A 12,320-nucleotide genomic window follows, 5' to 3' on the forward strand; every position below is an offset into this window, starting at 1 on the left:
ATAAAGTATATTAATAAGGTTATTAATAACTACTTTAAAAGGCAAGCTATTTATATTATAATTATTTATTAAATTATATATTTTTTAAAAGCTTATTAATTTACTTAAGACTTATTAAGGTTAATTTATTTAAGGATTTTAATAATTTTAATAATATTAAAAGAAAAAGCTATTTAATAGGAACTTTATATACCTTGCAGGTATAAAGGAAGGGCCAAAAAGTCCTTGCCTGCTAAGCTACTAAGAAAACAACCCCTATAAAGTCTATTAATATTACCCTACTATATTTATATAAGACTTCCCTATAAGCGATTTTTTCTTTTTTTTCTTTTTTTTATCTTATAGCTATATTAATTAATATTATAACTTAGGCTTTAGTAATAATACTAAAGGCGCTATTAAAGGGAGTAAAAATAACTATTAAAATTAATACCTTTATAGGCCTTCCTCCATACCTGTAAAAAAGCAGGGTAAGCGACTTGTGGTAGTCTTATGCCGCTTAAAGAGATAAGTTAATAAATAAATAGAAAATAAATTGCTCTATTCCCTTTTAGGCATTACCTACTGCGGCTATAGTGGCTGGTGCTTAAGTCAGCGAGGCTTTAATGGCTGTGCTGTCGCTACAGAAAATGACGTAAGGGTGTCAACAGAAAAGATTAACCCTTACGTCATGTCCCCCAATTTCTCACCGTCACGTCCCAACTCATCATCAACATCAACGTCGACGTCTTGTGCACAAGCGACGCGACGCGACACCAACGCAAGCCGATATTGGCAGGATTCACTATGAATAATTCTCCATCATGGCGCCTCGCACGCCTCGTGCCCTGTCTGCGCCCTTGATCAACGCGTCAGTCAATAACGAGCGTCCCGATGGCGATGGCGATGGCGATCTTGGAAAGGCCCATGTGAGCATGCGACTCACTCAAAATTCCCGTACCAAGCCCGCTGACACAATTTTCAAAGGTGAAAAACTACATCGGACGTGTCGTCGACGACTCCCCCGACGCGACAAAAGGTATCACCACGATGCACATCGTCAAGCGCAACCTCCAACAACTCCCCTCGGCCGAACGTCTCCAAGTCCTTGATGGCCTTGTCAAGCAAATTCCCAAGATCAAAGGCATACAAAACCAAGCACGAGATCACAAAGCAAACCTTCGTCGCGCAGACCGACGAGATGAACAAATGGCTTATCTCGACAAGACTTGGGGCGGTCGTCAGAACTGGGCGAATCCGATATACATGCCGCGCATCACGGAGACCATTTCAATTAGTACTACGGCGCCGCTTACAACTATGACCAAGTTGGCGGTAAAGCATCAGTTTACCTTGTCTGACCTTTGGCAACCTGGCGGTGAACTTCACGATGCGGCGTTTATGTATGGTGAGCATATTCTCACCAAGGATAAAGCTGCTGCAGCTCTTCGTGCATTCAAGTTGCGCCTTGGAAACTTGGAGATTCCTGAACTTGACGCCAGTGACGACGAGAACGATGATCCAATGTCAGAGTCAGAGCAGGATCGTGCTACCAAACGTCCCAAGTACACCGCCACCGAACGTTCTCCTTCTGTTGAGATTGGCCGTCGTGCACGTACACCAGCTCTCGACCATCGCAACAGTCTGTTTTCGCCCGAGCAAGAGATTCATAGCCCTGATGATGATTGTTACGTCGCTCTTCCTGGTATGTGCACTGACTTGCTTGACTATCACTTACTCACTAACAATTGTTTACGGATGATGATTTATCTTCTCAGCCCCGCCATTCAATCTCACCAATCCACCGCGATCAATCTTATCCTTCATCCATTATCGACGATGATGCCTCTGTCGATAAACTAGAAACCAGCCAAACTACTTCACAACTAGCTCAACAGCAACTTCAAGATCCCACTGCACAGCTAACAGACGACGTGTTGAACCTACTATTACAGTACATCACCCGCACCAGCAAAACTCCAGGTGCAAAAGTCCTCGACCCTTTGTACGTCCAAGTCGACAACAACCAAGAGTCCCACCAACCTCCCGTCGGTTTCACCAGAGTCTGCGAGTCAAACGAGGTCATCTACATCCCCCTTCACCACCAGAGCCAAGGTAGACATTGGAGCCTTGCTGTGTTGCGCCCGGAGCAAGCTTACGTCGAGCATTATGACAGTTTGCATAGCAGACAACGTGAGAGTCGTATTCAGGGCTGTTTTGAGAGCATGCTTGACGTTGATTCTCTCCGCCTTGTACGCATGGTAAGTTGACACTCATATCGGTCTCGTTTCCGTATGCTGACCAGTCTTCTTGATAGGCTTGTCCTCAACAACAGGATCCAGTCAACTGCGGTGTGTTTGTTGCCTGCTTTCTCGGCTTTCTACTCAACAAGCTTCGGTTTCCTACATCGCTGGACCCATCACCTACAAGACAGAAGCTTCTTGACATGGTTCTCGATCCACGGCATGAGCCAGGTACTTCCACCACCAGGAATGTGACTTTCAGAAAGGGACAGCATCAGCCAGTTGCTTCTACCACGCATATACCCATGGAGTATCTCGGGGTCCAGGTTCCAGAAACAGCTTCCACGCCAAGTGTTGATCTTGGTGCCACCAAACGTACTCCACCGCAAACCCTCCGAGCGATTCCCCAGGTCCGAGAACGTATCGCCCAGCTTGAGATTGAGATTGACGCCCTATCAACTCGCCTTGACCCTCTCATCCAGAGAAACGCTGTATTCAACACGGTCCCGACAGCCCTCGCAGAGATGGAAGAAGCACTAAACAAAGCACAACGATTCGGCACCCCCGGATCTTTCTGGCAGTCTGAAGAAGAGGCTAGCCGTGCAAACAACCTACTTGCCGCCTATCGTGCTGTGGAGAGCCTTACTGGCTGCGATCCACAAAGTAGTGCTGATGAAATTGCGGCTCTTCAAGAGCAGCTAGATACTGCGAGAGCGGAGCTACGTGAGGCTCGTGATGTTTTCAAGGAATTGGCAAATGCTAGTTTGGCTGCTTCTTTGTTATTGGTACAGGAGTCGAGGAGGGGTGAGTAGATGTATGGTTTTGGTGTTGAAAGGATGGAATGGGATGGGACGATAGGTCTGCCCCTTTAGTGCAGGGTTTCGCAGTGTTTAGTTATTTACAATGGATCAGGCATTGTCTCCACGAGCGAAACGACTTGAGTCCTTCTTATCCACGGCCGAGTCTATGGACTTCTCTTCCTTTGGGGCTTTCGTATTGATGTCGTGAAGAGGTCAAAGAATATATGACCCGTTGTCTGCTGGCGCTCACCACGCAACCAAATACACTATTTCGACACTAATATAGTATCAATGCCAAGATTCATGACAGACCCAAATAGCACTCATTTTCCTTTTCATTTTCGCTATAATACTCCTTCAAGGCTGCCATTTCATGTCCGTTTAAAGACATCCTGAAAAGCTTGTTGCAATCATTAACTTCTCAGTTGAATCACCACACAGAGCACCAATCAGTTCTCCAAGCTCAACCTAACCTTGATGTCCAAACCAAGCTGATATACAAGCCTGAGTTTCAAGTGCTCGGTACACCCCACAACATCTTACATTTCACAGTACCCTCTCGCTTCAAGTCTTCATTTTCATCGCCTCAGAGTTGACATGACGCCTTCTTGATATGGGAAGTGAGCTACAGCCGAATCGCACTGGCATTCAAGTAACGGACCTGAGTACTCGCGCATGTCACGTGTGGGACCAATCTCCGCTCATTATTACCAAAACGGAAAGTCGTCAAGATTCCATAAGCGAGAGTACCTGGAGTTACACCGGTTTTAATTCCGTTACTCGGAGTCCAAGTCTTTGGGTTTCAAGTGGCTTGTCGAGCCTGAGGTGCTAAGAAAGCCTGACTGTTAGCGAGTTTGCCTTGGGAGATTAAAGGAACGTTAGCGGAAGTCAAGGGTACTTGATGCTTCTGACATATCGTAAGAAGTGATTCAGCCCTAAGACTGAGCTCCAAGAGATGCTATTCCGAACTCCTGAAAGCCAGGCAATGTTATTCTCCGGGAGTTGGAGTCTATCCTTCACGTAGGCCACAGCGCACAGGCTTCAAAACCACAGGAAATTAGCGAGTAAATACATAATAATCCGGCCAGACTTGTCCCGGACTGGAACACCACGTCATTCAAGCTCAAGCTCAACCCATTGGCCAGCCTTGATAATGAAAGCAGCTCAGTATATAAAACCACACCTACTCTCAAGTCTGTCAAGTGAGGATTCTGTCATTCACAAACCTGGCATAATTATTAGGCATAGGGAGACCAGCCATACTTTTGAGGGTATTGCTCAAGGCGCAGGCAACAGACGTAAGACAGCTCAGCGCTAGTATCAAAGACACTTTCGGTCAAGATGCTCATGTAAGTGCAAGGATAGGTGTCATAAGATTAAGTTTGGCTGAACCCATGCAAATAGAAGTTTGAAGCCCGTAGACTATTCTTAGTTGAAGATTTCGGAGTTCAAGTGCGGTTGCGCGGCCACCTCAGTCTGCTAGCCAAGCCACGAGGATACACATCCCTGAGTTCCGCGACACAGATTCCGTTATCTGTGAATTCACAGAATGTGCCACGACAGAGCTCTCTTCGGGGTCATATGGCGAAACCTCGCCGGGTTTTATCATAACAATTAGACCAAACTCTCAAGAAGGCCATTACTTACGAAGCGTGGAACTAAGGGACACTAAGATGGTTCTCCGACTTCGTGAAGATAATTTCTAATCTTTGAATGATATAATCAAGGTACTATACAGAGCTGGCCATACTACAAGGGACTATAAATTAGTATAGATTCCCGAAGCAGCCAACCTCATCCAGTTCCAGAAACCAGAGTAACAAACCGATACAATTTCAGACAGCGACAGGTAAAAATGGCAATCATATAGTAGCCAGGCTACTTGATCGGGATTTCTGGAGTGAGCTCTGTTGGAAAGGCCGCAAAAATCCGAACATCACGATAAAAGTGCACACTTGTATCTGACACTTCCAGGGGAGGCGCCAATTTCCAGCACAAAGAGGCTTCTATCTACAGCCGTTTCCAGAATCAACTATCAACCACCACCATTGAACACCAGTATTTATTTCCTTTGTAACTCTTGAGCTCAGTTGCACTCTGAAACTAAATCTGGGATCACAATAGCTATCCCGAAGTTCAGCTTAAGGCACCAGGGCTGGTAGATGACTCGTTTGCAGATGGCTTAACTCTACTGACATCAGCCTCCTGTAGCAATCGCCACTGTCTCTTGCTCTAGTTTACTTGGACATTTAAGCAACCCCAACAAGGAGCCCACCTCGCCAAAATTGGCCCTGGTGTCTAGGCAACAAGCCTAGTTTAAGAAACAATGTTTTTCTTCCTTGACGCATATCACTGGCCCGGTTAATCCAGCTTTCGGGAATAGACACTTCAATTTCATTTCATCGGCAGTAGAGAGGTCCGGTACAACAGCGAGCCTTCGCCAAAGACATTATGAAATGTATAAAACAACCGTCTTCAACCACAGTATACAGGAAAGAATCGCTGTATAGTATAAGCCGAACCTACTTCATCGTTATCCACGTTCATCACTGTGCAACTGACGATAGGAGCAGTTAACTATCCCCGTTTTGTAAATGGCCATCTTTTCCTGGCCTTACCCAGGTCTGTGCACTCTCTGTTAAGTGGGAAGTAAGACGCTAGAGAAACAAGGTATTGTTAATACTCAGCCTATATAGCCTTGCACGGGGGCGTGGAATACTGACAGTTTCTTTCATGGTTGCATGAGACACCTAAACCTATCTGTTCACGCCACTTCATCATAAGGTTAACCCTCTTCGTACCTCCTCACACTCTATCCAACTTCACCGATTGTTTAAGTACACAAAAGATCAATACGTTGATGTGCAAGTAGTGGGGGCGAGGTTCCCGCCGGCTGGCGTGCCGTTGCGTAAAATGCCACGATTAGAGCAGAACCGGCTGTATTCGGTGTATATATCCTGATAGAGATCTCAAACTATCACTTTGATTCATCTATTGGGGTAAGAGGAAGAAAGACACATTTGATTCAACTTATAATGCCCAAAGTGATACCTTCTCTGAAAGCCACCTCTCGGCGTTTGGCTCGATCAACAACCGTAACGGTTTCAAGAGAAGCAGGGCAGAGTTCTCGGACGATGACATCGCCAGTAAACTCTTCATCTGTGGAGGTCTCTTCACTGTTGCGAATGAAGGGATAAGTTCTCTCAATACGGATGTTGGAGCATTATCTGGGGAAACATACAGTCCTTGGCTCCTTTATCCCTGCCAATGCTTGCATGCCTCTGGGATTGAAGTAGGCGTCTAAAATCCGTTTAGCACCTGGCAAGACACGGGTGTCCCGAGAGTCGGAAACGCAAAGCGTCGAAATTCGGGAACCTTGACCTCGCGTCGAGCGTTGTTACTGACTGCCGCGAAGAAACTTGTTGCTAAATTGCATCTTTAGCTCCACAACATAGCTTTACCGCTTCGGATTGATAGTAGAGCTCATTGGTATCGATGTCATTACTTCCTCTAAGACAGATTTTGCTGTCGGTGACTGTTCTCACATACCGATGAAAATGTAACTCTGGCCAAGTCCCAGATAAAGAAAGCACAAATTTGCTATCAACAAGCACTCTTGGTATTAAACGCCTATTTGGTCGAATTCAATTACACCCAACTGAATCGAGCTTCCGGTAACCGGTATTGCAGAGACTGGAGGTTCCTATACCTTTCAGTGCCTTGAAAGCACGATAGCTGAAAGCAATCATGCTTCATGTAAGCGCTCCCATAGACTATTCAGGCCTCTGTTTTTAAACCGCAAGCTTGCCCAAGGGTCGTCCCACTTAGCACCATTACCGCTATCGGCATCACAGCCCAGGTTAGCCCTGTGCCCACGTATTACATGGACCTTTGCACCCTTCCACTTTAATCATAAGCCCAAACAACTCCACTACCTGTCATATATGACGAAAGGCAGTGCAAAATATGAGGTCCCGGCCCTGTACATCACCAGTGACGCGGTTTGCATTGCACGGCGTTCTCGGGAAAGGGGAGAGGCAGAGGGGGCTGGATGCCAGTGCCGCTGAGGTTGCTGACCTTGGCATTGGGGTTCTTGGTGTAGTGATCGAAGATGGCAGACTTGATGGCATCATCAGCGGGGAAAGCGCAAGGGCCGGGCGAGAGGCCTAACAGTCTAGCGTAAGGGTTACATATGTCGTTTTGGCCCATATAATTCAATAAGTTAATCTGACGATGTCTAGTCCCGGTTCGGCAGTTGAAGTGATAATTGCCGCTCATCAGTGGAAACACCAGTAGCCTTGAGACCTAAGATGCGTCAGGTATCGCAAGTAAAACCGGGATAGATACAGCCAGTTAGACCAGAACCGACAGCTAAAAGACGCAGCGGAAACTTGCCCATCCTGTACCCGATGCTCAAGCTTATCTACTCTAATAAAACTGTTCACTGCCAATATAATTTTAAACCGCATTTCATTACATTTTGACTATACTCATGACTCTTTTCAGCCTGAACTTACTGACCTGGTTTAATACTCGCCCAACTTGGTTGAGCACACCCTCCAAGCCTGCATTGCTCAGAATATCCAAAAGAGATGATGTCTCGGAAATCAATGACTTGGTTTACATCGTGGAGTTAAATCTCAACTTAAGGCCATTGTTTGTAGTGACAGAACTACTGGACTCTGGGACAAGGCAAAAACCCCGGCGTGATGGGTCGAACTCGCGATTCACTCCCTCCGGCACTCCTCGTTCCTTCTCAACATGTTATCACCTCTATAGTTATGCTCTTGAATATTCTTGGCCGCATGAGCGCTACAGCCAGCGGAGCCAATCGAAACATAACACTTCATCAACGTTAAGAGTACCATATCCTAGGGCATACCTACTGTCAACTCACAGCCCTTCAGGTTACTGAAACCAAATCTCAGTATATTATGGCTGTGCTATGCCAACTGGAAACCGACTATCGAAACTCAATCAGGAGCGTAGTCTATGTTACGGGGGCTTGAGGCAATGAATTCCAAGCTTCGGCCCTCCATAGCAACTTAACTGAAACCAAGCCCGTTCTTACCGCCAACGGCAGTCATCAGCGGCGTTTGCAAATGGCCTGGCGATTTCGTTCTCAAGAATGAGAACAGGTAGGTCATATAGCAGTCAGTCGACGACTAACTTATCCCCAGCCACCTAGCTACTTACCAATACAAGCAATAGCGCTACTCGAATTCAGATAGAGGACATTCAGGGCTAGTCTTGACTGACATGGTAGACTCCGGCGAAGGATCTGACTTGAGTTCAGATTTCTGGATCCTCTCATGTAGTATGATTCTTTGCTATCCAATTTCAAAGCCATATAAGATTCATTATTCTAGCTGGTCTCAGCGGCATACATAACCATGCTATTAAGTCAGTCTGCTAGCAAGAGTGGAAAGACATTTCCCTGGACTAGCGCCGAATTGATCCGTTGTTCAAGTCTTGTCCCCGCGAATGGATCCAATTCGGCGGATGTCACATTGTGCGAGATTTCCTTACGTGTACCGTTTAGTAAACGATTTTAAAGTTCTAATATTAACGCTGCATGGATCTGGTTCAAGGTTAAACACCGAAATCGATGCGTTGCAGAATGCCATGATTGATCCAACAAATACTTGTTAGAGCGAATAAGCACAGCCACCAGGTCGATATCCCTGTTGTATCACGTAATAATGCATTGCTAATATAGGGCTGAAGGGTGCGTTTATTGCCGGAGAAGCACTATGTATGCGTTAGCTATATGAGTGGCCTTTTGCGCTCTAGAGTTATGGTAAGCATCACCTTTCTTCCTCGGATAAATTGAGCGACTATAACGGTTCTCTCTCTGTCTTTGAGGTATTGGAATGGACAAGAGCTCAAGGCCTGGGTCTTGTACCACTTTTAAGCTCTGACTACATCTACCTGAGAATTGTATAGGTTATGTTACCGTCAAGTTCAAGCAGTTTTATTCCGTCTACCGGAGGTCCTTCGTCGCTGCCGAGCTTCAGCAACTTCATCCCCGGGGTAAAATTTCTCCCCTACCAAACACCATTGAATTCCAGGATCCGAGATCGCTGGAAGTTGCCCAAGAGGTCAAAATGCATGGACTCAAGTATGTTAAGCCATTGCGAGTATGGAATGATATTGTTAATAATTCACAGGTTCGAGGAGATCGCCAGCTAGGACGGCGGCGAGACTTCAGCTGTTCATGTAACTACTGTATCCCTAGATAGGCGTTTTTACTTATAATGTAGTTCCCGTAGGATGTCCAAGGTTTATATCTGGTGCATTATGTTGCTGACCTCTAAAAGCCACGAATAATGCCCAAGATAGTGTGAGCCCTGGCATGAAGCAGGCAACTACTGGGATGCCTGGTGATACTGAAGCCGCGATCTACTAAGATTTGAGAAGAATGGAAAATGCAGGTAATGGCACTGAACGACGACGAGTAAGTATCCCGGAGCTATTGAAGAATTTCTTATGACGGATTGCAAAGAAAGGTGGCTGTGATATGCGCGGTTATCCTTCCTTCTCTGAGACTGGAAATAAACTGGCATTGTATCTGTGGTTTTATGGTTCGACGTGCAATGGTTTTGAAGGTGAATATATCTTGTATGTGCAGTCTCACTCGTTCCTGTCAGCCTCCAGCGTTCCCGTGGATAACAAGACCTCCTTTATCGCTTCGAGCTACAACTTGGTGCCTTCAAGGTACTTGGTGTATTATGCATGTATCTGCCAGCAACAACGACTTCAAAATAAGCCATTAGAAAACACCATCGAACTTGGTCAACCCAGGTTGTCCTGCCATTCAAGGCCATTCATACCGACTCCGCTTTATCTAATATAAACTCCTACTCCAGCAACAACCGGTCCACCGCAAAAGATGAGGAAGTAGACACTTCAAAGCTCTAGAACTAACTCAAGGCCCTGGAAGATCAAGCTACTCAAGAAAGCTACCATCCAGGAGGAGTAACACTTACTTATAACCTTTTCTATTCCGGCGGATAGTCTTTTTCTATTAGTCTTTCCAAGCCTCCTCCCATAACGGCTTTCAGGATAGCCCGATAGCAGTTTGCCTCAAAGGACATTCTCAAACTGTAAGAGCGGATTGGCTCTACTTCAGCAAGTCTGTCAGAACCTTCTTCCCAAGGGAATCTATTAATTGACAATCCACAATTAAGTGCCACTCCTCCACAGCATGCGCCTCATGGTGGCCCTCTATGTCTCTCTTACCATTGACAATATGCACCGACTGGCATCTTTCTCGACCGTTGGTCCTCATGCTCAAGTACTCTCGGCGATCGTCTTACAGCATCCGTTGGAGAATCTGTCGAAAACCTTTTGTAGTCAGCAAAAGTTCATATGTCATTTCTTGATTAGAGGGTGAACCTACGGGTAAGACACGCCTAGACTTGTCCTTACATCGGTATGTTCGTCCCCTGTTCCGGGCATTGGTGGAGTACTAAAGAGACAGGAGTAAAGAATAATCTGTCAAGGCGCATTTCTCTAGGTGTGTATTTATGTGTAGATATTAACATAAAAAGAAAGGCCTTTCAGTCCTCTAGAAACTACTGTTTGGTTAACTATTGATTGCATCCCTTCCTCCTCTAACACGTTTATTGTATATCAAAACTTCCTTTTCTCTGCCCTCAGCTCACACAGCTCGTCCCACAAAGGCCGATGCTGTGCCACCAAGTTAGCAGTATCCTTCCGATGCTTATCCATCTCCTTCTCAATCCCAGTCAACCCTTTCTGCTGCTGCAGAATTGTCTTCTCCAACCTTTCAACCTTATCATCAAAATTATAATTAGGTGTATTAAGCCTCCCAAACATGATCCTGTTTATACCAACCATGTCGCGCTGGAAGCCTGCAATGGCGGTATCCGCGTCATCAATAGTTTGCTGAATGTAGCTTCTCTTGTCTGCAAGCTCCTCTTTCATGCGGATGTTCTTGGAGAGTTTGTCTTTGACCCGTTCGGCGATCTCGTCTACTTCTGACACGAGTTCTTTTTCGCGGGCTTCGAGTTCGGCAAGTTTATCTTCTTTTGTAGTTGAGTTGGACGGGGCTAAGGTGGACTGAGCGCGGCGTTTGTTGGCTGGTGCAGCCGTGGAGCTGGAACCTGCTTTACGCTTGGTTTTTCCTTGCGGCTTGGGATCGACTGTCGGCTTACGGGGGCGAAGACGATCTTTGAATTCAGTGCCTTCATAGGCAGCTGGGATTGCATTTACACTAGCAAGTGTGGCTTCATCGGTAGGAGCAGCAGTGGTATTGGGACCGAGATGCATCAAGTCCACGGTTACTTCATCTACGTCCCCTGCCAGAGCAGCTGACGGGAGCGCAGCAGCCGCCGTGTTTGCGGGATAATGCAACTCGATGGGCTGGATGGAGGCTACCGCCACATTTTGGTGCTTGAGATCGGTCAGGATCGCCTCGGTGTTGGTGTCGGTTCGGTGATCGACGGTTTCCTCTCGCTGGCTGGATAACTGGGCAGCCGGAGTTGGTTCAGTGGGAATTGGCTCGGCAGGTGTCGAGCATGACGGCACCGGAGCATGAGATTTCGCTGCCTCGCCTCTTTTCTGCACAACAGTCGCATCCCCATCATAGGTCGGCAACAACGTTTCTTGCGCTTCAAGCAGGTGATTCGCCATGCTGATGAATGATGCAGGAGAGAAGCATAACGACAGAGTTTCCAATCATCTGCCCAAGATATTATACCTATGACTTCCCCCCTATATTTTGACAAACGCATCTTGGCCATATCTTAGGCAGGGATCCGGTGTTGGTAGACGGGAAGAAGCAAACGCTGGGCGGCAATGATGATGATACATCGGAACGGGTTGAGACTTTGTATTAACAAGCGTGATTGATTTCACGCAGGACCGACGATAGAGCGTTTGAGAAGAAATGTCGTGGTTGGAAGGTGTCGAGAGTTGACGGTGAAGGCTTGTGTTGTTTAGAACAAGAGAGGGGCTGACAGGCTCTGGCAAATGATCTTGACTGAGAAAATGTAAAGTACATCTCTAAGTCTCAATCACCAGAAGCCGCTAAGTCCACCTGCCAACTCATCCCGCTCGCCAGGAAGTATCTCCAGATTGTTTGTCTTTGCATCTGATTAATGGCGTCATAATTCCATGACTGCTCCGACATACAATCAGCCGGGGTGATATAACCACCAACGAGCTTTACGGATAGAGCGGGCAATTGCAGGCTAAATTCTGTCTTGCTGTTGATTGTTTGCAATTAGTGTCGGGCAGTCTTATTTCCATGGGAGCTAGGGAAGTAAAATTC

At 46.4% G+C, this 12,320-nt stretch overlaps 2 protein-coding genes across 2 annotated transcripts; one reads left to right on the forward strand and one right to left on the reverse strand.

Annotated features, from left to right (window-relative positions):
* Positions 1-694: 694 nt before the first annotated feature.
* On the forward strand, positions 695-2,023 carry BKA55DRAFT_146104 (uncharacterized protein). Its single transcript, XM_046184919.1, has 2 exons — positions 695-908; positions 967-2,023. The coding sequence occupies exons 1-2, from the start codon at positions 804-806 to the stop codon at positions 1,840-1,842; spliced, it is 981 nt and encodes a 326-aa protein (XP_046043799.1). The 5' UTR covers positions 695-803; the 3' UTR covers positions 1,843-2,023.
* Positions 2,024-10,657: 8,634 nt separating this feature from the next.
* Positions 10,658-11,680, reverse strand: BKA55DRAFT_544489 (uncharacterized protein; the record flags this gene model as incomplete). The annotated part of the gene is made up of 1 exon (XM_046190717.1): positions 10,658-11,680. One exon carries the CDS (start codon positions 11,678-11,680, stop codon positions 10,658-10,660), a length of 1,023 nt encoding a protein of 340 aa, XP_046043800.1.
* Between the last annotated feature and the right edge of the window lie 640 nt (positions 11,681-12,320).

This window comes from Fusarium redolens, assembly GCF_020744475.1.
Source record: "Fusarium redolens strain MPI-CAGE-AT-0023 chromosome Unknown BKA55scaffold_19, whole genome shotgun sequence".
NCBI classification, from domain to species: domain Eukaryota; kingdom Fungi; phylum Ascomycota; class Sordariomycetes; order Hypocreales; family Nectriaceae; genus Fusarium; species Fusarium redolens.

What these genes read in the sequence shown, in the direction of transcription:
- BKA55DRAFT_146104 (XM_046184919.1), top strand. Translation starts at nt 804, where the DNA reads ATGGCGCCTCGCACGCCTCGTGCCCTGTCTGCGCCCTTGATCAACGCG. An exon ending in GCGATCTTGGAAAGGCCCAT is followed by an intron (nt 909 to 966) that starts GTGAGCATGCGA and finishes CAATTTTCAAAG; the next exon opens with GTGAAAAACTACATCGGACG.